Here is a 27307-nt window from a genome sequence, read left to right on the forward strand (position 1 = left end):
AAAAAAAAAAAAAAAAAAACGACAGAGGAGGAGGAGAAAGAAGAAGGGGAAGGAGAAGAAGGAGGAGGAGGAGCAGAAGTCCCCCAAAACAAACAAACACAGAACCAAACTAGGATGATCATACAAGTCAGGGGTGGAAAACTATGTCCGATATGGTGGAGCTCTGAGAATGAAAAGGAACATCCAGAAATCTGTTCGCTAGGATAAGGTGAGCAGTGTCATACAGGGCAAGGAGGAAAATCCAGCTATCTTCTGTAGCCAAGCAGTAAAAGTCTTTTGTAAGTATACAAACATTGATCCATCTTCTAGGGAGGGGAAAGCACTGGTGGGACATCATTTCATTTGTCCATTAGTTAGCCCCAGATATTTGGCATAAATTAGAAAACCTTCAAATGGAAACCCAAACACCTGTGGCCCAATTGTTGGACATGGCCTTTTCTATGTTCAGGATCTAATTAGGATCCACAGAAGGGACAAAAGAGAAAAGCTACAGTTCTGCTTTGACTCACTTCTCTGGAAAACCTTCCTCTAGATCTATAGCCATAGTTGAGGTCAAGGGGATCACTAGCCAGAGATTCTTTACTCCTGCTCTGATGTGTCACTTTGAAGGCTGAATGTTTAACCCTGAGTTTCTATTTGTCCAACATTGTTCTAACTCCCTTGCTAGGAAGAGATTTACTAGCAAAACTGGGAGCAATTTTCAAATTCTGACAAAGGCTAAAACAGATTTGATCTGTTGGGAATATGTCAGGTCCACCTGACCTAATTAGCTAGCATGTGGCTCTCGCTGCATGGTATAAGTTTTTCCTTTCACACAGCTCAACAGTCACTAACTCTTTCCTCATTTTCTGACAGGTTTTGTTTTCTTCAACCCAGCCAGTGAACCACAACACCCCAAGGTAGTAAGGGCGCACATAATCCCCAGTAGGTAGGGTCTACTGCTGCTTTCCGTAGGAAGTAGCTGTATGAAGACAGAGACCTCCACTCCCTCAGCACCCCATAAAGAATTATGGGGATATGTATTTCTCAGGGGGAAATGAGCAGGAGATTAGAGAGTGGCAAAGCTGGCTGGGGAACTAGGCATCACCTGAAAATTACAAAATCCCAGGACACACGGATAGAAGAGTTCCCAAAGCCCGACATGTGGTCTTCTCACACGAACTGGAGCAGGTGTTTGACAGGACGGCCCAGAGCTGGTATCACAGCCTGAGAAGTTGGTGACACAACAAGAATGATCCATCCACACTGAGCTTTCGCCACTGTATTCTCTCTTCCATGAATGGCCCAGCCTCATGCTGTAGGGTGCACTTCGTTTCCTCCTTTTATTTGACCCAAACTCACTCTGTAGAGCCTGTTTCATTTCCTACCTTTAATAAAACTGTTATTGTTAAAAAAAAAAAAAAAGCAGACACCATAAGGCTGCACAGTCCCTCACATTCCTGTGTTTTAAGTCCATATGTGTAAGTGCAAGCAGTGAGCGTTAAGTCCACACAGTCACTAAACAGTAGGTTGTTAAATGAGGAATATCTGCATTCAAAAGTGGAAACTGATGCTTCTCACCAGACAATTTTCTACCCTTTACAGTATAGGAATTACTCATTAAAATCTAACAAACCCACATGATACAAATTGGATTATCAAAATAACTTGGTCATTTTAAAGGCCATTTTTATATATTTTCAAATGGCAGCAAAAAATGAAAACATATTTCTATTTCTTTAATGGTGCTGTAATTAAAACATAAATATGGTAAAAAAAATAAGATGTTAGCATTCATATTTAACTCTGCAAAACAGATAAAACAATGTGTCATCGAAATTATCAAAATCATATTTTAGCGACCTCTCGGGGAAATTTGCATTGCAGAATGTGCTTCACCTAGTTTTGTTTTAAACAAATTGAAATTTTAATAACTAATTTTCCCAGGACATACAAGATACATGGTGTCTCTCCCCTGATATGGTTATACGTTTTACTTTCTTTCCTCCAATGTTAACTTTATGATAAAAGCAGCTGAATTCAGAAGTCATTATATGGGACAGTTTAGAAAAGAGAAAAAGAACTAGGCTCCCCTACAGTCCTGCTCCCTCCCATCCTCCATCCTGATGGGGAAGTAGAGTTCAACCACTCACTCAAATAAACAAAGGAGAGCTGTACCTGGTGTATCCTTTCTGGGCAGCAACCATCAGAGCAGTGAAGCCAAACTTATTGGGAACATCAACCTTAACATGGCTTGGAGAAAACACAGAGAAAAGAGATTAACTTGCTTATCACAGCTCCATGTAGCTGATGGCTACAAATGGTTACAGCTGGCTAAAATAGCGCATTTTATCATAATCTCAAGATCTTCCAGCCCAGGGATGGTAAACCTTTGAGAGCTTTCAGTGATAAGAGCCTGTTGCAGCTTGGCTTTGGTGGGAATCATTTCTTCAATTTACAAAGCCCAAATTCACAAGCCATTTGGCTTCTGAGGCACTCAAACTACTAATTCAAAAGGAATCTGGACACCACTTTTGCATGTGGAAGGCAGCTTGAAACATCTCATCTGCAGCAACTCCATCACACCTCCTTCCTCTAGTGTCTACCAACCTTCTAAATTAGAAAGCAGCTGGCTTAGTGATGTCGTGGCTTCATCAAGAATTAGATGTGAGCATTTGGGGGTGAAATTTGACAAAATGCTGTCCCATATAAGCAAGGGACAGAAGTTATTTTGGGGAATACGATATGACACAGTTATACACTTATAAATTTCATTAAATAATTACAGATTAACATTTACATGGGGCTCGATGATCATTTTAACTAAGCCTTGCTGACTCATTATCAGTCACCTGACATCAGTTTGGAAGGCATTTTAAAAGGCATCGGAATTTTTAGGAAAACAAAGCTACATCATTTGTTTCTATTCTTTTCAGGGACATTAAAACAAAGAAAGCTGGCAGAGAATGCTCACCCTCCTTCAAGTATTCGAATGAGCAAATCTTCATCATTCACATTGACAGCTCGGTGAAAGTGTTCGCTACTTATGGGTTCTCCTAAAGAAATTAGATGGAAAGCAGTCATCCAACATGTAAGGAAAGAAGATTCATTCCTGCTGTATTCTCCCATGGCTCAGAGTGGATGCTTCTTGTTCACCTCCAAGAAGACATTAGGCTGTTCCTATAAATAGATCTTTTTATCTAAATTTTTAAAATCTGAAATAGATTTTTAATCTAAATTTCCTATTTAATTGCTCCTTTCACTGCAAAAGACCTCATTTTCACCTGTAAAGAGAACATTTAAACTGACCTAACAGCTTGAGGCATTGGCATTGTCAAGTTATAAAGTATTGCTTTGTGACATTTCGCAATACCCCTTTCAGATTTCACAAGGCTTAGAAAATGCCTCAACAGCAAGGAAAAGCTTAGCAATTGTCACAATGTGCTAGTTTTCCTGGCTAAAGAGTGGCTAAACTTCTTGAACAACAAAGGACAAGTTGATTTGACATTTGAAGTGGAACTTGTCCATTCTTCCCAGGAATCTGATGGACGTGCCCCCAAGCTTGTGCAGGCAGATGGGGCTCGTACCCACAGGGAGGTGAGCACATGAGAAAACCCCATTGGGGAGAAAGCCTGCCAAGTAGTGAAGGGCAAGAAGAACAACTCTGAGGAAGATGGGAGACTTAGTTTAGTGGGAAATTAGAGTCTGGGGACTTTTGTACAGGGAATATGGACTTTTCAGGGATGACAAGGAAGAGAGATCCGCAGGAGCAGAGTGTGGGGATAAAGGGCCACACGAAAGCAGCCCATTTTTCAAAACATCTACTTGATGAATTCATTTCCTTCATATTTCATACCCTGGCACTGTAAATACTTTAGATGGACTTATTCCTAAGGTCGGAGTGATGGTAGTAGCAGCTGCCATCATCCTTTGCTGCAGCTCACCCTTCCCTCAGGTCCACCTGGGTTCCCAGCATCAGTGCCCATCCTTGCACCATCTGCCTGCCCCAGAATGGCTTTTGAAGATTACGATCCTCACTCTAAGGCCTCATGCATCCATTCAACACATACTTATGGGGTAATTTACATACCAGGTCATACTCTAGGCACTGAGGTCCTACAGAAAATGGGACAGAGTCCTCTCCATTCTGATTTCCACTGTAGTACCCACCTTCAACCTGTCACTTTTAAATCCTAAAAGAAACTAGCTAATGCCTACCCCATCATCTGCACTGTACCCCAGACTGCCTCCAGGGTTCACCACTTGCTTTACCTCCCTTGTACTATAGAGCAGGCAGAAGTGAGTCAACTGCCCACTTCCTGCTTCTCACAATGCCCAATCTGTCTGGGACATCAGTTTCTGAGCAAAGGAGCTCCTTTCTCCTGGTTTCCTCAGAAGATAGCAGCCATGCAAACTAAAGCGGGCACTGTACAAACTGGGAATACTGTGAGTCCAAAGAATAAAGGGGTCCCTATCACAATGCCTCTGCTGACCCTTTTTCAAATGAGTCAATCTACAACAACTTAAAGCTGTTTTTATAACAACTGTGACCTGCTAGAGTTTGCCAATCTCTAAAGGATGTTTTAGCCACCTCTTACTTCCTTTTCATCATTCCACACATATTTTAGATCAAAAGTTTCATATAAAGGTATCATGATAAACCCTCAAAGGCAAAGACCCTTAGCTGTCTGTGGTCTTCCAAATGAGGTCTAGCCCACCCTGTAGTTTCACTAGGGGACTAGGAAAGGAGAGACACATTTCTACTTCCAAGGGCATGTGATGATGTTAGGTGACATTTCCTTTTCACAGTTGAGGGGCATTTCAAGTAGCATCTAGCAGAGAGGTGCCAGGATGCTGCTTGACACCCTCCAGCACACAGGCCAGCTTGCCAACAACCAAGAACTATCCAGACCCCAAATGCCAAGAGCTCCATGGTTGAGAACCCTCGGCCAGATGAAGATGGGCTTAAAATTGACCAGTGTGTGACCCATCCACACTTTAGGTGGATAAAATAAACCAAGAGACTGTTTCCCTTCCCCTCCTTCTTTCCCAGAGGGTAGAGATTTACATCGCTGTAAATGTCTGTTATCCCACCAACAACCCCGCTTGTGTAACTCTCAAACTCCCACCGCCCCATGAAGCTGGTCACCTGGATAGACTCAGAAGCAAGATGCAAAGTTCATTCTATCTCTTCTTAATTTGATAGTGTAGTAGCATCCTAGCCTAAATCAAATCCTACTAATTACCTTGTACAATGCTTCTTAAATTTTCCTCCAAGCCACACAAACAGACACGGAAAGGTGTCCAAGTTCACCCAGTGAAGAGGTAGACAGCGTCAGGTCCTCCCTAAGGTCACACTACTCCTTCTCTGTAGTGTGTAAGAAGTGCCAAGGTATCTGGCCAATTCTCTGTATACTTCCAGCCTTGTGAACATTTGGATACAAAGGGATATCATCTTAAATAAATGCAATTCCCCTCTCAAAAGTGTGAAAAAGGATGCTTAAGAAGCTTCAAAAAATGCTAAGTTCTTGAGGGGTTCAAGCACCTCACCAGGTCTGCACTGACCATTTGCATTCCACATCACCCATCTCACCCATGCAGCAAAGATGTCCTGATGTGAATGCTTCTGCATATCCACACCAGGAAGCTCTGCAGCACACAAATGTGCAGAAATGAAATAAGCCCACTTTATGCTTGTAAGCTTAAGGACTATTTGCAGCAAGGATCAGGGTACTTTGATATTATGATACAACTAAAAAAGGTGTTGCCTCTTTCATACTCTGCAAAAGGCATTCAGGGCTTCACAATGTTTTGGGGGAACAAACAGATCCTTCACCAAGAGAAGGGAAGGCAATACAATTGTTCATCACTCCTTTCTTGCCGAGTTTCAGCAAAAAGAAGCTGCGTGAACCAGGGTATAAGGGCTCCTTCTCAGCATTCACCGCCTCCCTCAAATACATTGTCCCCAGGAAGGTAAAGAAGATCTACAAATCTCCACTGAATACATGTAAATCAACTGAGGCACAGAAAAGTCTCACAGTTTGAATAAACTTGGCAAAGATACAGGAGAGACAAGGCCCTTGTTTGCAGTGCACAGTGGCAATTCCTTTATTCCCACTAGAGCCAGGAGCCTCAAACAGGAAGACAATTCCCGGATGAGCTGTGTTCTACTCCCCTCACCCAAAAACTCTTCAAGACTTTGTGGGTCTGTCCCAAGAAAAGGCCAACAGTAAGTTCAAAATGTTAGGCCTTTGCTTTCTTGGGTTTGATCTTCTAGTGTCTACTCTGAGGGCTGTAATTATGAAAATCACACCGATGCTGCTCTTGGAGAAGATGTCTGTAAAGGACTGCCCAAGCTGGATGGGATGCATGAGCGAGGAGAGCCAGGAGGGCAGACAGGGTGGTCTTTGGGAAGCCATCGCTCACTCTGTAAGAGGTCATTTAACTGCAGGTGTGCCCACAGATATTACAATATGATGATAACACCTTCCTTGATGGAATTTAGGTCTTTATTAGAAGCAGTGAATAAATCATGAGCTCATTGGAGAAGATATTTGCCAATTAACAAGTAGCAGCTGTTTTTCTTTCTTTTTAAAGGCCCAGCTGATTAAAATTGCATGCCTCATTTAAGCACTTTACCTGGGAAGGAAAAAAAAAAAGTTGTGCATACTCTATTCAAACAAAGTATATGCTTTTGTGATTAAAATGCTCTCAAACTGAATGCAAATTGTCAACCCACAGAAGCATTTTCATATGCTCAGTGTCATGTGCACATTTTCGATTCTTTTGTTAGCATGATCTGTCTCCTTAAAAGAATCTGCATCAGATATTATACATATAACAATAAATGAGAGAGCCAACAGCCAGCCAACAGAGCCATGAGCCTGTTTTGGGCAGAAAGAAGAGATCACTGGATCCCTAACTACCCAGCAGGCTGGGGTGGCTGCCAGGGGCAGACTAACAGTGGAATGGTGGAGAAAACCCAGCACACCTGGCTGGTCACCAACGTATCCAAAACCCAACAGGAGGCTGTGTGTCATTACCCACGGAAGCAGTGGGACCACAAAGACAAATGCCTGCACCAACCTTTATGACTATCTCTCCAAACTCAGCTCAGCAAGGAGAAGGCACACTTGCCTACTAGCATAACGCTTTTCAGCTGACAGAGCTAGGCTGCTCACTGCTTTTCTAAAAGAGCTTCACAGGGAACGCCAATTCCACGTAAACTCTGGTAAACTCTGGCAAGAAGGTCAAGGAGTTACTCCGGCTTTGTTATGCTATGAAGTCACCATATTTGGTTGCAGAAACAGCTTTGTTTGCCTTACCGGGCAGGTTCATGTGGACTCACCCTGGTTGGTGAGAAATGGATCCATCTCAAAATAGACATGAATACAAAGCCAAGAAAACCAGTGCTTCTTTTTCATACTCTTAATCTGTCTCTGCGCCTTGGTTCATCATGCATCCATCCATCAAGGACCTCCCTTATGGTGGGGATGGCTGACCTAGCCCCCTCAACATCCAGGAGGACACATTGTAGGTACAAGTCAAAAAGGCAGACAAACATGTCAAACAAAATGCATGAAGTGTTGTTAGAGGTGGTGAGCCACTGCTCTGGACTGGAGGAAGAGCTGAAGCATGTGCAGGAAGGGGAAAGCTACCCAAGGAATTGCCCCCAAGCTAACTTTGTCCAAGGAACAGATCCAACAGGCAGAGCCGGGGATCAGGTTTTCCAGAGAGGAGAGGCAGAGGCATGAGTGTAGGAGTGCCGTAGAACCTGTGGGCACCTGGGCTGGGGGAGCAGTAGGACTGAAGGAAGTGAGAGGTGTCCTGGGAGGGCATCCTGGCTGGGTGTCCCTTGGAGAGGCTCTGTTCAAATGCAAGGTGATTGCCCAGTCTTCTCCCCAACCCTTGTCTTCCTTTAGCAAAGAGCTCACTGACTCTCTCCACCAGTCTGCCTTCTTCAATTCCTCCTAAGGATGCCAGAGGCCAAACATCTTCCCTATAAAAGCAAATGCTTTAGAATTGCCATATTCACAAACTGGCCCTCCTTCCTGACCTGAGTCTCCATAATCGACCATTTCACTTCAAGTGTCCTCCTTGAAATTACATTTTTTTTTTTTCACAGCTAGCTGAGCATCATTTGGGAATGTATACAGGATCCCTGCTCTGAGCTTTAACTAAACTCTCACTTTGCTAAAGTGAGATCCAATCCTCTTCATGCCATGTTTGGAATTGAAAGTACCACAGACTAACCCAAAATCTAAATTATCTTTAGTCCGCACAAAAATTTTCATGAGTAAATGCCGAAGCACACATTGAAGCCCACAGAAAATGTACACAAGTCAAATGCCAACTTGAATGAAATTGAAATATCACTAACAAAAGGAAGATTTCCTTAATGCAACACAAAAAAAGTCTCACTTGTGTTGCCAGTGAGTGGGCCACAAAGGATGTGTCTGACCATTTTAATCTGTACAGTATTCTGGCTCAAAGACGACACTGGACATATCCATTTTAAAATGTCTTAAAATATCAGTCTCATAATCTCAGTTACTCAGGAGGCTGAGAGGCAGGAGGATCGTGAGTCTGAAGCCAGCCCATGCAGCTTATCAAGACCCTATCTCACAATAACATAAAAGGGTTGGCATGCAGCTCAGTGGTACTGGTTGCCTAGCATGTTCAAGGCTCTGGGTTCCTTCCCCACTACTCAGCTGGGGATTTAGCTCAGTGGTTCCATCACTTGCCTCACAAGTGCAAGGACCTGAGTTTGATCCCTGGGGGTGGGGGGAACAAACTATACCCATTACTAAAAAAAAAAAAATCTCAGTAGATATGGTAAAACTGGGGCAAGAAAGAAGTGGTCTGAGGCATCGTAGCTGGTTTCTCTGGCCACTCCCTCTGCACGCCCTCCCTCCAAGGGTACCCAGTGGCTGGGAGCAGCACAACCACACTTCCTCACTCACGGTACCCAGAAATCTGAGGTTCCAGAGTGGACAGACTGTGAGCACACCTCCTCACCAGAGACCTTCAAACAGGCAGCTTGCTCAGCCCACCCCCTGCAGCCCATCTCCTGAGGAAGATGGCTCCACCCTTGCGCAGAGGTGCACAAACAGTACAGTTCTGTCACAAACATAAGCTCTCTCAATTTGTGAAAATATACTTGGATTTCTTTTGTGTTATATGTTATGACCAGGCCCGGGCAATAAATAATATCATCACAGTGCTTAAAAATGGAATTCTCTCTGCAGCCAGTAAGGCAGAAAAAATTGCAGAATATTTTAATTTCTAAATTGTTGGTATATGTCTTCGTATATGTCTTGATAAATGTGCACAGAACACTTGTGTACTCACTGGTTGTAGATACCGAGATGACGGGGCTGTACTCATATTCTCCAGAGGGGCTGGTGACCTTCAGTCGAAATCTATACAGTGTTCTTGGTTCCAGACCTTCGACAGTATGCTTTGTTGCATATCCCCTGGACAGGAAGAGACACACATGCTGATAACACCAGATGATGCCATCAACCTTCTGATAGTTTATGACAGCAGCAAGTGTAAGTGACTTTTGGGCACAATCTTTCTAGCACAGATCTGATCTGTTTTTTTAACTCCTTTGTAACAAGCACAGGTCACATGTGGCACCTCTACCTTACCCAGCATGTGCTTTCTCTGTCCCACATGGCTGAGCCTGTGCCTTGCACATAGCTGGCATGTCATTTTATTCTTTGGACAAATAACCATGATACCCCATGCCACTTATCCTCAAATGTCCAGGTCTCACCTTTGAAAGATAAGACAGGCAGTCATATTGTTTTTGAGTTTCAAGTGGAATCTTCAAGTGGGTGAAGTTATCTGCGAGGTGGCTGTGGGCTATTTGAGGCAAAAGACTACTGCAGGGAAAGGATCTCAAGAAGACTTATGCAGGATTGCATGCAGTGGGTTGCAGCTGCACAATCAGGGAGCACATAAGAAAGAGTTCTAACATCATGCAGCCTCGTTAAGTTCATCTAGCAATGCTGATGGGCAATAAATGCTGAATGGTTCTAGAACAGAAATCTGATTAGAGGCTCACAGTGGAAATCCACACACCTCCAGAGGATAAAACACTGCACCTAATAATTTGGACCATGCAAAATGAGCACAAGAAATGCAGCCAAGTGGCTGGCCTATCTGCTCAGAGGACACTGGATCCACCAGACTTGGTGGGATTGCACTTCTCCCTTGGGAGGTGAGTCCCAGGTCCCTGGCTTCACCTTGGCATACATTCTAGGCAATTAGACCTCCAAGGGTGGTAAAGAGTGGTATGCATTGCCTAATATTGTCCACAACCTCAGTTTCCCTTTGATACCCAACATCTTTATTGGTATCTGACTAAATTCCAGATACCCCTTTTCGAAATCTGTATCTCAGTTTTTCCTTTAAATATTGCAAAGGCTTCTCCGGTGTGAAAAACTATAATGGTACATAAGATCCTAATGGTATAATTGACAATGTGAAATAGGAAGAAAAGGGCTAAAGATGTAGGGGAAGTGGGAAGGGTAGGTGAGAGGAAATAAGGGAAAATAAAACATGAAATAGTGGAAATAAAGTATTTGAAAATAGGGAAGGGAGGAGGGGGTGAAGGGAGGGCAGGGACAAGGGGAAAAATGAGAAACAAGACCTGTCATGTAAAGGAACGAGATCCCAATGATGAATGTAACTGCACTGCATACCTAAAATGTACTAATAAACTTAATGAGGAAAAATAAATATATATTGTAAAGGCTTGAGTTGTGAGTGGGGAGAGGAGGGGAAAGTGGCAGAGATTCTACTTCCAGGTCTTTCTTCTTTCCTGTTTCAATCTAGTCCTTGTTTTCCTCCCTCAAAACTCCCCATGGTCCCCTGTACTCCAGGCTTACTATTGTTTTTTCCTTTTTTTTTTTTTTTCCTGTTTCCATTTTTCCCTTCCACAGAGGCTAAAACCATACTTTCAGACTTACAATCAGTATTTTCAAGAACATTTACATGCAACACCAGTTCTCCTCCATGCAACTCAACAAACATATGTAGTGCCTATTCTTTCAAGCCAGCCTGAGGAGGCAGCCCTGGGCCAGCTCAGGACTGAGATGAAGCAGAGAATAGTAGGTTAAACTTGTTTCCTTCTAAGAAGGGCCACAAGTGTGGTAGCCAGGATAGTGAGGAAGGGACAGCTGAGTTAGGCTGAGATGGAGCAGGCATCATGAATGAGGAAAGAAAGCCCACCTGGACACGTGGCTTCAGGTCTAGGGAGATGATCCTGCTAGCACCTCACTGATTACTCAAACAGCTTTACTCACTCACCCCAAGAGTCCGCTGGAAGAATATGGCTAGAGATTAGACACCACCACCCACTCTAGCAGGAACAGCACCCCAAAGGAAGAATCCAGAAGGCCCTGCAAGTCCCTCTGCCAAACTTGCTTCTTGTACTGCAAGAAGTGGGTGGGGGAGGGGGGATGCCAAGAGAATGTCCTCTAGCAAAATCTCTCTGATGTCAAGGGAGACATGGGTGAGGGACTCTCATGAAAGACAGCCAAGTGTCTCCAGACAGTCTGAAAAAGGAACATTGGATTGGAAGAACATTTATCACCCAGGAAGGATGGGCTCAGTACCCTCACCAGGGCAAGCATGTAGGATGCAGAAGAATTTGGCCCATTCTGGAGAGAAGCCTCACTGAAATCCAAATACTTGAACCATTTTTTTTCAGCTTTAATTGAGTTTATTGGTACATTTTAAGGATACAGTACAGTTACATTCCAACAATGAATGTTACTTGAACCATTTTTAAAAATTGCAAATGCTTACCAAAGCTCTCTCCTATGTGTCTCTCTCCTTTACTGGTTATCTGAAATGTGAAAGTTCCAAGTGAAATAAAGCCCTAAACATGGGAAGCTCCCTTTTTTATCCCAAGACCGCTGGGCACAAAAATCTCAATGTTTCTTGGGCACAGCTCTGACAGAGCCAAGGAAAAAGACTTGGCATCCTAGGCACTTCTGGCCATGTGGCTACACTTTGCTCCTCCTTGCTGGTGGATTCAGCCATTGATTGGATAGCATCTTTGCCAGAGCACATCTCTCTCCCCACCGGCAGGGAGTCATATTGCTGGCACATGTCAGTCATGAACTTGCAGGAGCCCATGCCTCTCCCCACAGAACCAGAGTTCCTCTCCCCTGGAACAAGACAAAGGGGGAAAGAAGTGAAGCTGTGTGGCACTGGACCTGGGCTTTAAGAAGCCTGAAGCTCTTGATTTCAGGCCCTTGGAACTCGCTTATGGGTGAAAGTCAGCTTCCCTGCTAGAGAGAGACCACCTGTAAGACAGAGTCACTGGAAGGTGGCAGGCAGTAACAGATAAAGAAGCCCAGTCAGCTCCTACCATCCCAGCCCCCCTACTGAGGCAGGACACATGAAGCCATTTGGTTCCTCCCAGCCCTACAGAGCTGCACCAGCCACAACCACATGGAGCAGAGATGAGCCTCCCCCGTGCTGCACAAGTCACAGACCATGAGCAAACATGTGCTTGTTTTTGCTTAAAGCCACTAAGCTTGGGGTGGCTGGGTTCGCAGCAATAGAAAACAATGTGTGTCAACAAAAAAGAAATGATGAGACCATGAAGAAGGGATGCCAATGGCATTAGGGAAGAAATACACTATGTGAGAAGATATAACTATACTTATCATAAAAGCTACAACCAAGATAAATATTCAGAAAAATTACATGGGCTAAAAATAAAAACTTTTATAAACTACTTCAGCCTTACACAGCCTGTATTCTTATGAGTAGGTGATTTCATCAAGTGTAGGTTCGTGCTGTGGTTTGGATGGGGTATGTCCTGTGTGTGTGTGTGTGTGTGTGTGTGTGTGTGTGTGTGTGAGTGTGTGTACACGGAAGCAAACATGCACACTCTCCCTTAACTACCTTCCTTCTCTCAGGCCTAATATGAGGTCCACAAGCAAATGTTTTATTTTTTATTTATTATTTTTTTGAAACAGGGTCTCACTATACTCCTGTCTCCATTGCCCAAGTAGACGGAATTCCAGTTATAAAGCCCAGATGCACTGGCAAACTTTTTAAAATCCCTAAATCATCTCTTGAATCCAACCAGTTCTCATACTGTTCTGTTATTTCCCACCTCAATTAATGCAAAAGCTTCCTAATTAGTCCTCTCTGCTGCTTGCTGTCTCACCTCCCCATGGCCTGAGCTCAACTCACAGCCAGAGGGATCTTCATAAAACATAAAGCAGATCATGACTCTCCTTCGCATAGCGATCTCCTTCGGCTTTCCCCATCTACTCCAGGTTACAGTAAAAGCCAGGCATCTATCGGTCATCCAAAGACCTGAGCAGTTGCTTCTCATGCCCCCTCACTACTTCACCCGGTTCCTCTCCTCCATATTCCTGGAGCCCACCGATCACTCCCACCTCAAGGCTTCCTTCCCACTTGCTGCTTGCTGTACCTCAACGCTGCCCCCCGCCCCCCGACATCTCCACCACTTACATCAGGAAGTGTCAAACAAGTTTTCTTCTGAGGAAGGACTTTCTTACAGCAGAACATCTTACCACAGAACTCCAACTCTTCCTATGTTTTTTGTTTTTAGTACTTATCACCCCCTGATATAGGTGTTCATGTGTGTATACATATACGTGTGCATGTATGAATATGTATTTTTTCTTTGTATCTTATTTATCGTTTGCCTCCTTCACCATGAGGAATCTGTCTATCCCCAGTGCCCCGCTGCCAGCATCCAGAAAAGCATCTGGTGTATCACGGGTGCTTAGTAATTCACATTAATAGAATGGGTAGAAGGCATAATATGGGCACCAACTGTCATGGGGATTTAAGGGCCAGGCAACGGACAGTAAGGAAAGCTTCTCAGTAAACATTGAACCTGATGTGAACAGGAAAAATTATAAGGTGATAGGGACAACTTGTGCAAACAGAACAGCTAAACACACATGCAGAAAACGTCAAGGTACAGTTGAAACATAGGAAAGGGATCTGGCTGCAGTGTTCGTACTCAGAAATAAGAGGCAACAGAGAAGCAGGTTGTGGACAAACTGCAAGCAACAAATGTTAATCTAAGGAGTCTGACCTTCCTCCTCCAAGCAAAGGAGAGCCATTGTGGGTCATTTGACAAAATGAAGATTAAAAAGAAAATTAATCTACAAGACAGAAGAAAAGGCTGGAAGGCAAGAAAAGAGGAGTAAGGCCAACTCATCCCACCCACAAATGTCCTAGGAAGAGTCCTAGGGCCTGGGGACACATTGCTAAAGGGTGACAAAATGAAGCTTGCATCCTGGTAGAGTAAAACACCCCAGCCTCCTGGGGAGGGGGTGGAGGGAGGACTTCACAAAGGAGAACTCACAACACTAGGTAACTAAAAGACTGGCTCTGCACAACCATTGGGGGAGCCAGTGTAAGTGATAATATCATGGACTCAAAACTGATGAACGGGAACAGAAACTGACAAGTCAGAAAGAAGTTCCTACACCCACAAGCCCAATGTCAGATGGTAATCACTTTTCACAAGGAAGACATCTGCTAGTTAGTGATATCTAGAAAAAAAATGGTACAACTAAACCAAAGAGGTGAAGAGTAAGACAGTCTCATTCCGCCACCTAGCGTTAAAGTTTGTGCTGCACGACCCTCCAAAGGAACACAGGCTGTTCACCTCTGACCTTGACTTGGGCATTTCTGCCAGGTCCGTTCCACCAGGCCATCATCTGAGAACCTCCTCTGGTCACACAGCAGCCAGGACTCTGGGGAGAATGTAAATGGCTGGAGGCTGGCACACATGGCTGCTGCTTCTCTAGAGAAGGTGGCTTCCTGGCCACTTAGCAAAAGCCAAAAGCCAAGAGGAAGTACAGGAACACCCTTCAGAGCGTGTGCGAGCACACACCATGACCAAGCATGGCTCGTAGTCGGAGGGAAGGGGGGGGGAGAAATGACATCTTTTTCTTTCTCCATAGAAATACTTAAAATATCATAATTCATGCTTTGAGAGGGGAAACTACTTTTACAGAGGAATACATGACATAATTAAAATAACATTTTCAAATGGTCAAGCCAGGAATTCTTCTCATATGGTAACTGCATTTCACATGTTTTCTCTTCTTCCTTCTTTTTTAAGTACAAAGAAACGTTTCTTAAATGCTGGGCACATTACCACGCAGGGCACAGGTAGAGTGAGTGGGCTGTGTGTGTGTGTGTGTGTGTGTGTGTGTGTGTGTGTGTCTGTGTGTACACAGATGAATGGGTGGGTGTGTGTCTGTGTGTACACAGATGAAGAAAGCTGATGAGAGTTAAGAGTGAATGAGTAACCGTAACCTGAGATCGGAGAAGTTGGCCAGGGAGGACCATACCGGGTCTGCCCCACATCAGTACTTCATCAAAGTGCTACCTGGAGAAAAGGAAGGACAAGTGACAGGATGTGCTGAATCTCTCCTGCACCTGTGTCACCGTGCTGGCTGTAACATCGTGTTGCCGTTTTCTGAGACATCAGGGAAACAGGCAAGAAGTACACAGTGTGTCTCTGTAGTATTTCTTCCAATAGGATGTGAAACTCTAAGCTCCTCAAAATAAAGAGTTTAAGGAAAAAACACATTTGTATCTCATTGCTGGTATTCCAAAATCAGCCCTTTGGCAAGTGGTAGGGCTCTCAAAGAAAAGTCAGCTGATAAGAAGACTAAGAAAAAAGTGACCTCTTTCTTGATATCTCCTACTGCAATTATTCAGTCATACAACAAACCCTTTGTGGGCCCAGCACCTGCCTGGTGATGCTACCAAGGAGCTGGGGACAGAGCACTATGCAGCAGCAGTCTCATCTGGCTCTCGTTGAATTTAAATGCTGCCACAGAACACGGGCAAGCAAACAAGTTCGATGACTCCAACAGAGGTCAATGCTATGAGGAACATGGAACGAGAGCCTGAAATGAGGAATGCGGGTGGATGCATTCAAGAAAAAGCAGCCATGAAGGCCCTGACATGAGAACCAGCCTGGCCTGCTTCAGGCTGAAGGATGGTGGCCAGTTTGTTGGAGAGAACTGACAGGGAGCCCGTGGTATGACATGAGATCGGAGAAGTTGTGTGGGTTGTACAACACAGGGTCCCCTCCCACCTCTATGAACAAAACAGCCTGGTGGGAATCCCTTTGAACTACATCAAGGTAGCTTTTGTTTCTGTCTCTACATTTTGAATTATAAAAATATACCATTAAAATATTTCAGAAACCAAAGAAGCTTTCAATGTATAGGAGGTTTAATTTCAAAATTACTGCTAATGCTTGTTTTCGGATAATAAAAGAGCATAAAATGCATAGGATGCTTGCTAGCTTTTTTTTTTTTTTTAAGACTATTTTTCAGAGGTTGGTCTCAAGCTCCTGGGCTAAAAGCACCATCTTATCCCTTCCTCCCAAGTAGCTGGGACTACAGGCATGTACCTGCAAGTCTTTAAAAGAAACAAGCAAAAAAGGCAGTGGCTTTTTAAGAAACAATAAAAATCATTCTACATAATCAGGAAATCAAAGCTAAAATGGTAAGCAATTCAAATTTGCACCTACGTATAAATGATACCATAAGTGTGCATTTTGGGGTCTTCTTCTTCGATCGAGAACCTAAGCCAGCGTTCCTGAGGTCCTCGCCGCTCTGCTCTCCTTTCCAGATCCCAGTATAATTCAATGCTGTGATGCGTCACTTTGCCCACAACAGGTGGATGAGGCTTTGAGGACGGCGTGATTTCTTAAAAAAAGAAAAAAAATCACAGTTGCAGGGCCCCCACTTCCATAAGGAAGAGAGAAGCAGGCTGAGCAGAGTAAGACTCGAGCTGCTGCTCAGTGTTTCAATTGATCCCCACATTGCACACAGATGAGTACTGAACACCCGAAAAGCTGAAGGGACACAAGCTAGCTGGTGCAGTGAGCACCTGGCTGCCTTCCACAGGCAGACTGCACCATCCCTACACCTTTGTACGTCACTCACAGACGCTTCAAAAGCCTGGGTAATGAATCAAACCAAGCAGGTTGCTCTTTCAGCTGGTGAAGCTCACTCAGTTTGCTGCTACTGGGCTTTGGTGGGCTGGCTGGTAGATAAAGCCAACAGACAGAAGCTGCATCTTGTCCGAATATTTATGAAACAGATGACAGGTACTGACATCTATTCTATACCAGCAGCTCTTACAAAGTAACCAAGACAAGAAAATCAAAGGTTAATCACAAGCCAAGTATAATAGCAGGACAAAAAAGAACAGAAACAGAAAGTAGGGAATGAAATTAACATGAGAAAATGAAGAAATGGAAACAAAGTCTCTGTAAACAGAGAGGGATGGAGGTTGAACGGAGGGCAGGGGAATGGGAAACAAATAAGAATTAAGATATATTATGTAAAGGTACAAATTTCCAACGATGAATGTCTTTATATCGGATACCTAAAATATACCAATAAAAGTATTTTTAAGTGAAAAAGAGAAGAAACAAATAGCCAACATACTATTGTGGACCCTTGACTTACAAACTCTTCATTCTCAAGGTCTGGTTGTTACCCATGTCGGTCAGCTGAAGGCTCAGGCTCCTCCACCCAGCCTTCAAAGTCTCTTTCCTGTATACAGGCAGATCTCAGTGTTCTTGTCTCGCACCCAAGTACTAACCAGGTTCGACCCTACTTAGCTTCCAAGATCAGATGAGATCGGGTACATTCAGGGAGGTATAGGCATAGACGGACCTCAGTGTCCTTAGAGAGACACTGGCCCAGGAGTTCTCAATTAACCTCACACAGGAAAGGTTGTTGTCATGTTCCTTCCAGAACTTTTCAAAGGTTAAATCTGTATCTGAGACTATCTGGAAGCAAAAACGGCCAGCATTAGGGTCTTAACTCGAGACTTTGCTCATAAATTAAAACTAAAATTCCATTTCATAACCCATGTTATTCATATATCAGGTCAGTCATAACTTGAGAGTCCACTAGGTATGAAAAATATTCGTATTCCAGTGTTGACAGAAATTGGTAGTAACAGGCTATAAGTTTACACCCAGTCCATCTCTTTGAAAATCATTACTAGTAGAAGTGACAACATAGGCAGAAGACATTCTCATGCACTGACTGTGGAGAAATACAAATCATAGCCTTTTTAGCAAACTGGGTGTGGTAATGCACAACTATAATCCCAACACTCTGGGAGGCCGAGGCAGGAAGACTCCAAATTGGAGCACAGCATGGCTAAGTCAGTAACGAAGTGAAACCCTGTAAAAAATAAAAAGGGCTGGAGGTGCAGCTCAGCGTGAAGGCCCTAGGTTTAATCTCCAGAAGAAGGAGGGAGGGAGGGAAGGAGGAGAGGCAGGCAGGTAGGTAGGCATGCAAAGAAAAAAGAAAGCAATATAGGAGTACTGTTAAAAGTACAAATACACATACCCTTCTATCCAGCTGATCCAGCCCCAGCAATCTCTCCCCCAGAAATTAGAGAACCAGAGCACACAGGGACACATGCACAGGATGTTTTAACTACTACAGTCTTTAGCAGATTGCAGGAAAAAAAATGATTAACCCATAACCCATTAATAAAGGAAACTATAAATGAATTATGAAGTCCATAACATATAATGCTTTACACAGTTTTACAGCTACTAAAAGTAAATTGGTCCTGCGGTAAATACTTTGAGAGGATTTCTGTAAGGTACTGCTAGATGAGAATTCAAGGTATGGAGAAAAACATACACTGTCCTATTTTTGTAAAAGACAAAAAGTACAATTTACACCGAGTTGCTTAGCATGCGATTGCTGTTTTGCAGTAGTTTTGTCTCCCCTGCTACATTTTGGGCTTCTTGAGGGCTGAGTCCTCAAGTGTCTTTCACTCCTTCTAAAACCTGTCCCTGTATCTCCACTGTTTTTTGAACCTCAAATATATCATTGATTTACCACATTGATCATTTTTAAAGAAAGAATTTTGTATTTCCCTTGAGCCGATCTTGCACGCAGCTGGCGAGCTGCTCACTGAAGACCCCAGTGCCCCCCTGCACTGTGGTGCTCCCACAGAGGAAGACAGGGCTGCCCCAGCCTCCCCTGCCCCAGGCCAGCAGGGCACACAACCAACAATTTCCTTTACACTGTGATCACAGAGATGTTTCTGGGGGCAGCCTGCGAGCCCATGTTTCCTAAATGTATTTTCCAAATATTTATAGAAAGCACGATGGAATTGGATAAACACGAGTTTGAATCTGTGCAGTAAAACAGAGTCAAAAATACTTTCCTGAAAGTGTTTTAGGATAATCAAATAACGTGTATAAAGCATCTAAATAAATGATGGTCCATTTCATGCAAAGGAATCCTATCCTGGAGCTACGAGAAAGTAATTGTATGTGCATCGACTTAGATAAATCTCAAAATGTTTGCAGAAAAAGCAAGTTCCAAAAGGAAACCCCTAATGGGATTTGGCTCAGTGGTTCTGCCACCTGCCTTACAAGCACAAGGTCCCGAGTTTGATTCCGGGTAACAAAATTAAAAATATCATGAGACTGCAGGGAAGAATCACCCTCACAGAGACATAAGGGAAGAGCAGAGACAGGATGGGGTGGGAAAGTTGTCTCGCCACTCTACTCATAAGGTTTCATGTTCTTAAAAAAAAAAAACTTAAGACATACAAATGTTCACATTAGAAACCTGTATGATGTGACTTTGGGATGGATTCCTGTTTATAATAATTTTGGTAGGGTTGAAATATTTTCAAAAAACAATGATGAAAATAAATGATCTACTTTACTCCTATAGCACATTTTCTTAGAGAAACTGATGCCAATTTGCCAATGCAAATAAGCCAGACAGGGACCCTTCGGTGAGCCGTTTCATTTGATCCCAGGGCTCCTGCAGGGACTCACATGGGGAGTCACTCACTTTGTTTTCAGAGATCTCTGAAACCAGACAGTGAGATTCATAACCTCCTTAGTTGTTTTCTCATCACTGGGACATCATACCTAACAGAGCTTGAAGGAGGAGAGGTTCATTTGGTCTCACGGTTTTAGAAGTTTCACCCTGTAGTTAGCAGGTTCAGACACAAATGGCATAGTGAGGGGTCTGAGTGGAAGAAAGCTGCTCATGTCATGGTGGCCAGGAAGCAGAGGACCAAAGGAGGAGCTGGGGAGGGAGACAGACCCTTCCAGGTCATGTTCCCAGTGCCCCACCTCCAGTCAGCTCTAGCGACTCCAAATCCAATCACCTTCTAACAGCCCCGCCTCCAAACATGTAAGGCTTTGGGGCAGCGCTGTAGATCTAAGCCATAATGGTAACTGTTACAAATTACTTCCAACATAACTAGAAGCCCACTAATAGAGTATTTCAATTCCAAATATACCTGGTCTGGAATCCCATTAGAAACCACGATGGGCAAGACATTCTAAATTAATAGCAAATCTCAAAGGGACAAACCAAACGGCTCCTCATACATTTATAGACGGAGTAAACAGATGACATTCCAGGTACATAAGGAGCATCTCACTTTTTGCTCTTATCAGTGATACATGGAGATAACAAAGAGAGCTTGCTCAACAAGCTCGACCCCAGCCACACCAGGTCCACCACCACCAGACCAGGCCATAGGCATGCTTGCAACTGCCACTCACAATGGCGTCAGAATGCTTGCTGCTTGCTGGTCACCACCCCTTCAGGTCTAGCGCAGAATCTGGATGAGACCTGGAAAGTTGATTTTTTGGCACTTAACCTTTTTGGTATTTTTTTTTTAAGTAGTTCGAACACAGTGGTACTGTGGCCTCTCTGAGAGCACCCAGTGTGAGTGGGAGGCTCACAGGAGGCACACAGGAGTTAACAGGGGTCATGGGCCTTTGCAATGCTTTGCTCTCCCAGCAACACCAATGCCCAGGACACTGAGCATCAGTGACATCCTCCATCACCTTGTACTTCAGTACAGAAAGCTGTTAATGCCAGACCAGACCAGGATAGTCAGGTAAGAGCTAGTTATTTTTAGGTTGCCAAGAAATAATCGACAGACATAAATTCTTTTTTTTTTTTTTGCTTTTGCTTTCTTTTACCATCAACCTATAGCAATTTAACAAGTGTGTTTTAATGCATACATTATACCCACATAATTTGTGTTTTTGATAAAAAACAGTTCTGGAAGTTTTGTCATGACCTGCTAATATACGTATTATTTGGGGTGTTTGCTTCGGGGTCCTAAAACCCGAGACACACTAATAGGTCACTGGCCAAAGTGCGAACACCACTACACTCATGAAGCAGACAGGTAAGCTTTGTGAGAGCTGGAGAAATGCCAAGTCACATGCCCAGCCACTGGGAAAAAGGAGGCAGTGGCGGCAGCAGCAGCTGCAGCAGCAGCATTTATGTGACTGTCTGTGCCAGTGGACACTTCACATTTATTCATTCAACCTTTGTCAGATTTATATTTACCGGCTCTATACAGTGTACAGATCATTTTTATTATGTCCATCATAAGTAATCTGAGGCAGAGAGAGATTAAGTAACTTGTCCAAGATCACCCAGAAGCAACTGGAAGAACCAGTTTTAATGCAGATGGTGCAGCTCAGGAAGGAGTCCCTTGTGATTCTGTTCCCTACTGTCTCATAAGAGTACAGACAGAAAATGCAGATGCAGAATGAAAAGTCTACTGTTTCATGGCCCATTCTCCAGATCTCCTCAAACCATTTTAAATCAGATTTAACCCTGATAAAATTTTTAAATGATAAAAAAAAAAAAAAATCTTGGCCCAAAAAGGAGAGCAAAGGGTAGCCATATAAGTGTTTAGAAGAGACCCAGGGATGTTGTCCATGGGGTTCAGGCAGCTTCCTCGCAGCACTGGGGCACAGCTGCTGAGTGGCAGGAGTCCACTGCCTGGAAAGGAAGCGCCCTGAGATGCCCACGGTAACCAGAAGTGGAGGCCAGAGAAGTTGGGCGATGCTCACCTTCAGACACTGAGCATGTACAGAGGCCAGCCAGACACTTCCTTTTGCTTAATATGGGATGTGGAGGAGCAAAACTCACAGGGACCGGACAGGGACAGGTTAAAGAATGGGGGTAAAACAATGAAGCAGTAAGTGACATATCTGAAAAGACTACACTTGGGGCTGAGAAGACACCCTGTGGTGGGAAAGTACACTGAACACTTTACTTCCAAGCCTGAACAAGCTCCTGTGTTTGTAAATTTGATTGCTCCCAAGTTCTATTCTACACCTAGAAGACCAAGGAGGGGGATGTGTACCTGTGACTCTGTCCCTGGTTCACCCTGTCCTGGGATTTAATCTACTGGCTGTGAAACAGGCAGGTAACATCTTTCCTAAAGTGACAAAAGTCAACATTTATAAGAAAATTAAAATCTGACCCTTTTGCTATTTATTCATACTACAGTGTCTGCAAACTTTCATTTATCTCTTATCATTAGACATGAAAACAATTCCTAAAAGAGTGTAAATTTTGTCCAACTTTTATAAAAGGTATCCACGTCCACAAATATACATTCATAGACAAATTTCATGTTTTATTTAAATATATGAAACTATTTTCTCTTTTAAAAGATACTTTCTTTACTTATTTTAAGTCTGATAACCAGTCATGCAACCTCATATCACAAATTCAAGCTTAAAATTTGTTTTCTCTTTTGCAAAGATTACCAACCAAAAGTAAACAAGACATTATGTTCCATTTGCATGGTTCTTTTAAATAATTGGTAGGCTTTTCCAACTTTTTTTTTGTCTCAATGGTTTCTCAATGAAAAAAAATAAATAAAACCCAAAACTACAAGAAGTACATACCTCAAACGCACAGTTATAGGAGAATTCCCATGTGTCTTGTGCACCATAAAGGATTTTTGTAAGTAAGTTCTTATATAAATCTGACAAAATAATTTTATGCTCCTGATGCCATTTGAAAATGCTAACAGAAATGTGAACTTCTAAATAGCTTTATCCCTGTCACCATCCAGTCTCCACAGCCACTCAGAAATTGGCATAAAATGTGCCTCTCAAGTCTGTCAGGAACCCATAATAAAAAGCTATGGCTTACAAAGTATAGGTGAAAATGCAGAAAGCTATAAAATTTAAGTAAACTATTATTGTGGTTGGGATCTAGAATGTCCCCCCAATATACCCATGAGCTCAGAGGTGGGGCTTTGGAAGGTGGCTGGGTCATAGGGGTGCTGTACTTAGCAATAGACACAAACACTGATGAGTTCAGAGCTAAATATGCTTTTGGGAAGTGGGACCTCATTGCAAGATGAGATTATGCACTGGGGGCATAATCCAGAGAGGTATGTCTTGCTCCCCTGCTCTTCCATTCCCCCTCTGCTTTGGGGCTACTGGGACATGAGCAGATTTCCTTGCCACAGGCCCTTCTACCATGCCATTTCTGTGCTGTGAGTCAAAGTGAACCTCTCTGGTGACCGGGGAAGTGACTAAGGCATCCACTTTGCAGTATTATTTTGTAGCATGCTAGTTTAAAAGGACTGCAACAATATCATTGACATGACAAAAATGTGCCAATCCCAAAAGAAAAGATTCAAAAGGCAAATCAATAAAAAATGTTTCCCAGTATCCTTATGATAGCCAGTTTGATCTTTCAAAAGCTTCAACGAAGACTGTGATGGATCATACTCTGAACTGGAATTAGAAACTATGATAAGTATCTTGAAAAGTGGGAAATGAAGGGAGAAAGTTGTATATACTCATGATATAGACACCATAAAATAGAAATATTGTTTCCCTGCTCTTCCTGAAAATTTACTGATATCAAATTTCATTCATGAGGGACATCTGCAGCCTGGCCTCTGTGGCAGATGGTCCAAATGAGGACGGCTCTATACGGCTGTACACCGAGGGAATGCTATATAAGGAGCATGGGTGGCTGTCACCTCAGTGCGATTTATCATGGCTTGACCTTATATTTATAGCAACCATAAATCAGAAACATATTCAAAATCAATATGCCATGAAGATCATAAACATTCCTACATTCCAAGTTTTAAAAGTATCAATTTTTGCCCTGAATATATATTAAGGAAGAAATGTTTAAATCAAATATCAAAATAGTCACACAGTGATGGCAGATTCTCCTTTCACTTAAAAATAAGACTGCTAAAATAAATTTAATTCCACCAAGCTGTTCCATTGCTCTTATAAAATGGAGGCCTATAAAATGCTAACAGATGAAGAGACCACATGTAGAAGTTAATACTGTAAAAATTAAAAATTGATAGCCCCCACTGAATGCAATTTAAAAACTGCCCTGAGTTGCTAGTAATCAAAAAGCGGAAATTAAAACAACTGTGAGATATCATTTTATCTCTAACATTGGATGACAAACAGGTAACAGTGTGCTAATCAGTCCTCAATTTGCCTGGACCGAGATTCCTGGAGAGGTGACTGGATCAGGGGCCACCGAGTTCCCCAGTGGATTAACCCACTGAAGTCCACAGCTGAGTGCACTCTTCGGCAGTGGGGTCCAGTGGGAGGTCAGTTGCTGCACTTGTGCCTGCATCTCTCACTGACGCTCTTCCTCTGTGCTCAGCATTCACGCCACCGTGAAAGGAACAGCTCTGGCCCACTACCAGGCCCTCCTAACATCATGGTCTCTGCCTTGGAGCCAGCCAACCATGGACTAAAGTATGAGCCACCTTAAACCTCTCCTAAGTTACAGATGTCAGGTATTCTGTCTCAGCAGCAGAAAAGCTAATACAGGGTGACGCTCAGCGTTGTATAAAACTGTGTTCAAGCAGCGTGTTTACAGATTATAGACTCTGCTGTTCTTTGCACATTCTTCACTAAACAGCAATTATCAACTCCCAGCTGGGATCTCATTCTTAGAAACATAGCCAAAGAAAATAATTCAGAAATTTAAAAAATAAAGGTAAAAGCCAAAATGTTTCTATATTACATCTGCTTTTAGTTTTTATTATAAAAGTCCAAACACATTTAAAAATAGAATAGTATCGCAAATCCCACTATACCCACCACCCAACTTAATCAATGATCACAACAGTCATGACTGATCTTATTTCATCTGTGCCTCCCGCCACATCCGCTGTTCCCCAAATCAAGACAATTTCATAGCTAAATTTTAATGAAACTTCACTTCATGCCAGTGTTTTAAGCTCTTTACATGTATGCATTTAATGTTCATAACAACCTCACGAAGTGCTAGGATTTCCCACAAAGTGAGACTGTCAATATGCAAAGGTCACATAAATTGCCAGGGAGGATTCTCAGGAAGCATCAGAGCCAGGATTCAAACCCAGAAAACATGTCTCTAGAACCACGTCCTTAATCTCCCTATGTGCTATCCCATCTTCCTGATGTTTAAATACACACGTAATGAAAATGTAAGAGTCAAAAAGAATCATTTCAGCACCACTGATAGCAACAACTGCAAGCAATCTAAATGCCCAAGTATGAGGAATGTTTTAGGATCACTTGGGCAGGTAACTTAATGCAAGCACATGCAGCCACTAAGAGCAGGGCAGAGTGTATACAAAGTATGTTTCATACACTAAGGAAGAATGTGAAATTTTATGTACCCTATGATTACAATGATACAAAATAGAGAATAAATAATTTAGAAAAAGGAAAGACAAACTAACAGAATCATGGCTGATTTTTTGGCATTATACCACTGAAAAAGAAAAAAATTGGGGCAGGGGATTTAGCTCAGCGGTTCGGTGTCCTGCCTTGCAAGCGCAAGGACCTGAGTTCGATACTTGGTACCAAAAAAAAAAAATTTTTAAATGGGTGCTTGTACTTTTTTTTTTTTTTCTGGTACTAAGGATTGAACTTGCAGGCACAGCGCCACTGAGCTAAATCCCCAGCCCTTTGTACTTATTCTTAATAGAAAAAAAACCAGCTGAACATACTGTCAGCCTTTCTTCCTCACTCACCGTACTTACAGGTATGTGACAGCCACAAGTCTGATATAAATCAATCAAGAGTAAGTCAGTGTGGACGCATCACAGCATGAGACATTTCAGTTACACCCTGGCTCACTCTGTCCACCTTCTTGGGGTCGAGCAGGCATCATGAACCACGTTTATTTAGGTTTATTTACTCCCCTTCATTCAGCACATTTGTGGGACACCCTCTGGGTCCCCAGGACACAGGTGTGTAAGCAAAATGGCCAAGGGAGGAAGGCTAAGAGATGAGCAGGGAACAAAAACACCAACGAGTACAAAGCAGACACATGCAGTCAAAAAACAGGAGAGGAGAAGCTGAGGTCAACGTCAAATTTGAAATATTTAAACTATTTCCACACTCAGGACAATTAAGTGCATTGCTGTGGGCAAGGGTGCTGTTGGTAAAACATGTTTCCTGATATCTTATACAACAAACAAGTTTCCATCTGAATATGTACCAACCATTTTTGACAACTATGTAGGCACAGTTATGACTGGTGGAGAGCCATATACTCTTGGGCTTTTTGATACTGCAGGACGAGGATTATGACAGATTATAACCCTTGAGTTATCCACAAACAGATGTATTTCCAGTCTGTTTTTCAGTGGTCTCTCCATCCTCATTTGAAAATGTGAAAGAAAAGTCGATGCCTGAGATAACTCACCACTGTCCAAAGGCTCCTTTCTTGCTTGTTGGGACCCATATTGATCTCAGAGATGATCCTTCTACTATGGAGAAACTTGCCAAGAACAAACAGAGACTGCTGATCTGACTGCTGTCAGGTATATGGTGTTCCGTGCTCATACAGAAAGACCTAAAGAATGTGTTTGATAAAGCAAGATTAGCTGCCCTGGGACTTCCAGAACCGAAGAAGAGCCACAGGTGTGCGCTGCTGGGAACATCTCTCCAGAGCCCTTTCTGCACAGCTGGTGGTGCATCATACTGAAAGCAGTGTTTGCATCAAACGAAAGATTAAAAATTAAAATTCCTTTCTGCAATAATGACAAATGCCCTTCACCTACCCACCTGCACTCCTGTGAGACAAGGCCGAAAGGTACACCCTCTCCCAGGACTAGTTAATTTTGAGTAATTGTGATTGTCAGAAAAGTGATCAGAGCCAGGCGTGGTGGCTCATGCCTGTAATTCCAGCACTCGGGAGACTGAGGCAGGAGGATTGCTGTGAGTTCAAGACCAGCCTGGGCTACATAGTGAGAGACCCTGCCTCAAAAAACAAACAAAAAAAAAGTGATCAGGACTAGTTTTTGCTTTGTTGTTTCAAGAAAAACGTTTGTTGTTGTTGTTATTTAAAAAGTAAGGCATACTTTCAATGACTCTGGAACAGACTCAGCTGAATTGTCCAAGCTCCCCGCTGGTCCCACTTAAAGAGTAATCTGGGACAGTTTAGTATTTTCCCCTTCTTTTTTTGCA

At 43.0% G+C, this 27307-nt stretch overlaps 1 protein-coding gene and 1 pseudogene across 2 annotated transcripts in view; one reads left to right on the forward strand and one right to left on the reverse strand.

The window, feature by feature from the left end:
• The window catches only part of Fank1 (fibronectin type III and ankyrin repeat domains 1), a 145734-nt gene that overhangs the window by 13474 nt on the left and 104953 nt on the right, over positions 1 to 27307 (reverse strand). For both annotated transcript variants that reach the window (XM_010621002.2, XM_010620999.2), the window contains 4 exons: positions 16550 to 16727; positions 9331 to 9455; positions 2954 to 3035; positions 2158 to 2232 (listed from right to left, as the gene is read on the reverse strand). In XM_010621002.2, coding sequence (XP_010619304.1) covers positions 2158 to 2232; positions 2954 to 3035; positions 9331 to 9455; positions 16550 to 16727 — 460 coding nt within the window. The remainder of the gene's footprint in view (positions 1 to 2157; positions 2233 to 2953; positions 3036 to 9330; positions 9456 to 16549; positions 16728 to 27307) is intronic.
• On the forward strand, positions 16990 to 26825 carry LOC104860235 (annotated as a pseudogene).

Source organism: Fukomys damarensis, unplaced genomic scaffold (assembly GCF_012274545.1).
Source record: "Fukomys damarensis isolate Sample0158 unplaced genomic scaffold, DMR_v1.0_HiC HiC_scaffold_8, whole genome shotgun sequence".
Classification (NCBI taxonomy): domain Eukaryota; kingdom Metazoa; phylum Chordata; class Mammalia; order Rodentia; family Bathyergidae; genus Fukomys; species Fukomys damarensis.